The sequence below is a fragment of the Cyprinodon variegatus genome, unplaced genomic scaffold, assembly GCF_000732505.1.
Source record: "Cyprinodon variegatus isolate N-32 unplaced genomic scaffold, C_variegatus-1.0 Scaffold1420, whole genome shotgun sequence".
Lineage (NCBI taxonomy): Eukaryota > Metazoa > Chordata > Actinopteri > Cyprinodontiformes > Cyprinodontidae > Cyprinodon > Cyprinodon variegatus.
Genome location: NW_015151873.1, coordinates 114,676 through 120,206, shown reverse-complemented (window position 1 = coordinate 120,206; position 5,531 = coordinate 114,676). Strand labels below are relative to the sequence as shown.

At 39.4% G+C, this 5,531-nt stretch overlaps 1 protein-coding gene across 1 annotated transcript in view; it reads right to left on the bottom strand.

Annotated features, from left to right (window-relative positions):
• Positions 1 to 5,531, bottom strand: part of LOC107103315 (NACHT, LRR and PYD domains-containing protein 12-like) — a 20,213-nt gene that overhangs the window by 4,715 nt on the left and 9,967 nt on the right. The window contains exon 3 of the mRNA XM_015402972.1: positions 4,413 to 4,583. Coding sequence (XP_015258458.1) covers positions 4,413 to 4,583 — 171 coding nt within the window. The remainder of the gene's footprint in view (positions 1 to 4,412; positions 4,584 to 5,531) is intronic.

The window sequence follows — 5,531 nt, the reverse complement described above, 5'->3', positions numbered from 1 at the left end:
AACATTATCCAGGGCCCCTTTGGGTCCTATAGTGTTCTCTAAGTTGTCCTGCATCAAACCTGTTTCCATAGGAGGAACATTTAATAAAGAGATAAAGAAATGTCCAATGAAGGGACCTTTCTAAAAACTAGTCCTTTTCTGTGGGTTTTTATTTTTTAACATTATTATTAAAATTTTTTTCTTTTTGTAAATAAAACAGGCAATGAATTGAACCACAGTATTAACAGCCCAGTACAGCTGGACGAATGTTATTTCTTCAGCTGCATTAAGCTTTGACAGTTCTAATCCTTTGTAATAAACTGTATGAGAACAAATAGATCCGTTTAGTGAGGGATACGGCTATCAGTACAGTAAGATGTAGGTTAAAATAAAAAATAGTGATATTTGTATGAAGGCTTTTAATGTTGATGAGCATCTCGTATCAACAGGTTAGCTCTAAGCTTTAGCTTTAGCTGGTCCTACACATTCCGGTGGCTCTGTTACCGTCGTGTATTTTCATAGATGTTCATTTAAAAAAAACAAAAACAAACTACTTACATTTAAAGGTGTTCTCCGCACTACTGCCGGCGCTGCTGCTGCTTTCGGTTGTCAGTAACTTGAATAAAATCCGACTTTCTTCTTCTTTTTCTTCTTCAACTACTAAAACAAAAAAAAAAACAAAAAACAAAGAAGCGCGCAAAGCACCTCGGGAAATCTAGTGGGAGGCGAGGCCACTAAGGACGGTAGCGATGCATCCTCAGAATTCGGGGAAAAGGAGGACGCATTTTGAGGCTGCATTTTAAGTGTCCTCAGAATTTTTGCCAAATGGGACGGCCTCCGTGGAGCGTTGTGACGTCACCGGCCTCAAAATGCGTCCTCCCAAGTACGCAGCCTGCGAATTGAGACGCAGCCATAGTATCTATTTCCAAATGTTAAATCAGTGTTTTCTCCCTCCATTAGATTAAAATGTGCTGTTTAAAGTGGCAGAGGTAAAAACCCTTTGAAGCTTGGTTACCTTGACGACGCTTAACGAGCCTGTCAGTGAGAGAGAGAGAGACATGCGCTGCACTTTCGTTCCTTTCTTCTCAGGGTTTTTTGAATGGGAAAATCACCTCCGAAGAAACGAGCGCTGAACACAAACTGTAAATGGTATCTAAAAAATTCTTTCAGTCTAAGCGACAGCTATCCTTTGTCTCAGACTGGGGTAGCTTTCATGGCTCTAGCTCATTCACAACCTTAATGGGAAGGAGAAATAAAATGGTTTGTCCGACCAGATCCTCTCATTGGATTAGCTGCAGCACCTCAGCTTCACTGAGTTTTCAGCTGATAAAAACACCCTCCAAACAGATGAGTGCTGAAGGCAAACCGTAAATGGTATCTAAAAAATTCTTGTAATCTAAGCGACATCTATCCTTTGTCTCAGACTGGGGTAACTTTCATGGCTCTAGCTCATTCACAAGCTTAATGGGAAGGAGAAATAAAATGGTTTGTCGCACCAGATCCTCTTATTGGATTAGCTGCAGCACCTCAGCTTCACTGAGTTTTCAGCTGCTAAAAACCCCCTCCAAACAGATGAGTGCTGAAGGCAAACCGTAAATGGTATCTAAAAAATTCTTTTAGTCTAAGCGACATCTATCCTTTGTCTCAGAATGGGGTAACTTTCATGTCTGTAGGTCTTTCACAACCCTAACCGAAAGACAAACAAAATGGTTTGTCCCACGTGCTCCTCTCATTGATTTCCATGCAGCACCTCAGACTCCCTGACCTTTCAGCTGCTAAAAAACCCCTCCGAACACACGAGTGTTGAGCCAAAACCGTATAAGCTATTCAAAAAACTCTTTCACCGTGAGCATTAGCAATCTTTGGACTACAACTGGTGTTACTTTCCTATTTCTACAATAATTGGTCTAGGCATGGTGATGATGTAAAAAAGTGTATAATTGTAAAAATCTTGATTTGGGGGTTTGGACAGATTTGTTACCCCCGAACAAACCTTTTTCCTAGCTAAACGATAAAAGATATCGACACACTTCCTTCAATATGAGGAACAACTTCCACAAGACTCATGATGCTACGTCGAACGGTTCCCAAATGGGAGCGCTACGAAAAAGTCTGTTTTTTTGAATTTTCAGTTCTGATTTTCAGAGAGCTCCCATAGGATTTCTATTGAGGAAGTGTGGACTTTTCCGTGCTCTGGGCCAGATTGACGGAAAAGTGTAAATCACACACCAATTAGGGTTACATTCCCTGAATCCTGACAAAAAATCCCTACGTTTTGATGTTAATTTTTTCAAGATAGAGTAAAAAATGAGTGAGTGAGTTAAAGCTGTTTGGCATGAGTGAAATGTTTGAAAACGCTAGAGTGGCACACTCTAGCAGTTTAACATTCCGTCCATAGACTTCCATTATAAATTTGAAAATCTTTAAAAATACTTTAAAAGTTTGAAGCTTCACTGAAACAAAACTGTAAAAGTTAGCAAAAAGCAGAGTTAAACAGTAATAGCAGAAAGATACGGAAACATTTTAAAAGTTGAATGGTGTTTCTAGCTAAAAGTATGCTAAAGTAGTTAAAGGGCAAAGTAGCTGAAGTTTTAGTGGAATTTCGCTGAAATGTAAGAATTCTACATGCATTTCAATGGGATAAAAAACGCAGAAAAAGCTGCATATCGTGAAAACTACAAAAAATACCTTTACCAAAAGATATAGCAGGATTCTCCTAAACAAGCTGAACGTTTTGATACCAACATTGTTGAAATCGGTTGAAAACTGCGGGACTAGTTAGAGTCAGAAAAATAAAAAGTAAAAAACAATAAGTGGGAATGCATAAGCACTTGATTACAGCTCAATCAATGTTTATCTCAAGTTTTGGAAATCTCTTATCAGGAATAAAATCCTCAAACGAGGTTTTAGGATTTGACCATTTGAAAGAGATTCATCCATTCATCCATCCATCTTCTAACATCCTTAATCACAAGTGGGGTCACAAGGGTGCTGGTTCCTATCTCCATCTGTCTATGGGCGAGAGGTGGGATCCACCCTGGACAGGTCGCCAGGTCGCAACACAGTGACAAACAGGACAAACAACCATTAACGCACACACACTCACACCTATGGAGGATTTAGAGAAGTGAATTAACCCAATAGTCATGTTTTTAGACTGTGGGAGGAAGCCGGAGTACCCGGAGAGAAACCACGCATGCTCAGGGAGAACATGCAAACTCTATGCAGAAAGACCCCGGGCTGGGAATCAAACCCAGAACCTTCTTGGAGGAGCTTTTTTCTCCGTGTCCTGCAGCCTCTTCTGTCTGACCTACTTCAGCTTTGTGTCTTGTCTTTTTCTGGAGCCTCTTTTTAGTTTTAGTTTTCATAGACAGCAGTTTATGTAAAATTAGGATCATGACTCAAAAAGAGTCACTGACTTAGTGGAGGGCCCTTGATTAAAGTTCACCTGGGGCCCACAATGGCCGAATCATTCCATCACCCAACTCCCAGCTGTTCATTAACTCCACTGGCTCCCAGTCTCATTCAATAGAAATCAATCCCATGAACATATGACACCAAACACAACCTCATCCTTTCATTCATTTCTGTCTTTTATGTCAATCCAAGTCAGTGCAAGTTCTAATGATTTGCTGTTATTAGTGTTTTTATTATGTTATTCGGTACCATGGTTATCCATAGGATGATCTGAAAGTTTTTATAAATAAAATGTTATAATCAATAAAAGGGGAAAATAGACAAACTGCACAACTGAGATACTGAAGACAATGAGGAAGTGGTTTAAAACAAATTTTTCCTTTAATATGTTCAAACTCAACTTTTCCAGCTATTTATCATTCAAATGAAAACCTATAATACTTTCTGTGTAGGTTTATATTACATCTATTCAACCTGTGAAAGTGACTGTATTTGTAATGTTAACCTTGTTGAAGACCAGATGCTGAGTCAGCATTTTACCCAAATCATCAACACAGTGTCGCAGAAGTGACTTAATAAATTTGCCTGCATTTGATGATTCATCGGCATTAAAAAAATCATCTGATTTAACAGTTTGGCTGATAATTCTCCATTTTATACTTTCCTCCCAGTTGTTACACATGTGTTCATTCAGCATCTTCTGATGCTGAATTAACAAAATAAGTCCCTTTAAAGTCCTACAATGGGGAAATTCACTCTCTGTATTTAATCAATCTCCCTGGAGAGCAGTGGGCTGCTATTGTGTGGCGGCTGGACAGCAGTGTGAGGTTAAGGGTTTTGCTCAGGAACCCAGAGTGGAGGCTGTGGGGATTGAACCAGGAACTTTCTACCTTATTAGAGCACAAGCACACTGCTCTAACTAAAGCCTATTGATCCTTGACTAGCTCACTGATTTACCTTTATACTAAGATTTGCACTGTAATGTTATTAGAATAAACAAATATACTATATCTGACCTCAATGTCTGTAGTTTGCAGAGGGGAGACTGGAGAAACCCACTGAGCTCCTTCAATCCAGAGTCCAGGTTGGTTCTTAGCAGGTTCAGTTCTGTGAGATGGGATGGATTAGACTTCAGAGCTGAGAACAGAGAATTCCAGCTGGTCTCTGACAAATTGCAGTCCCACAATCTGAATAAATAACAAAAGTTTTTAGCTGAATTGAACAGGATGCAGATTAAAACTTTCCATTAAAACATTCCAGCAGAATATGTGACCCCGGCCCCTGATAAATACTAGTCCAAGAACCATTGGTTATTTTCCTCACTGACACTGTGCTGGCCCAGTCATACAGCATCACTGAACACATTCTCTCTTTGGCCAAGGTCACTGAATATAGTATAACACCGGTACGCAGCTGCTACCATACTGAGATGGAGATAAAGCCCAGAGGAGTCACTAGAAACTACGGGAACAAAACTCTCAGGATCCAGAGGTGTCAGAAATGTTCACCTTCTTCACTGAAGTAAAAGTACAGAGACCTGTAAGGAAAAACTGATTGAACTCATTTACTGAAGACAAAGGAAAAAAAGTTCAGCTTCTATCAAATCAAAAATAAGGTTTTGCCTCAAAAGATAAAATAACTTTTAAAAACTTAATTCTTCAAAGAGTTTTTTCTGCTGAGAAAACAGATTAATTTAGCTTCTTTTCTCCCTGTGTTGGTAGAGAGAACATAAAAATGGGTCTAGTTTGATTCTAGATTCTAATTTCAGACAGGATGATATAGATTGAAGTAAACAGAAGTCCTTCATCAGCAGCTGAATCATTTTAGAGTTCTGCTATTCACAACATTAAAGCTGCAAACAGAATCAACATGGACATTTCCTCCCTAATAAAGGGGGAATGGATGGGGAATGTCTGCGTCTCACAATCTGATCCATCAATGTCTCCAGCCTCCTGTCTTCATCCATGTCTCTATCAGTGTTTTTCTACAAACTAACTGGGCTCCAACTGGACAGATTCTCTTCCTGATTTTCCCTGTTTTGTTGCAGCTCTTACGTCATGTCGTTATCAATATGGAGAGAAGAAATGAGCCAGTTTGGAGAAAGGAAGGAGTAGAAAGTTGTTGGATTAATTGTA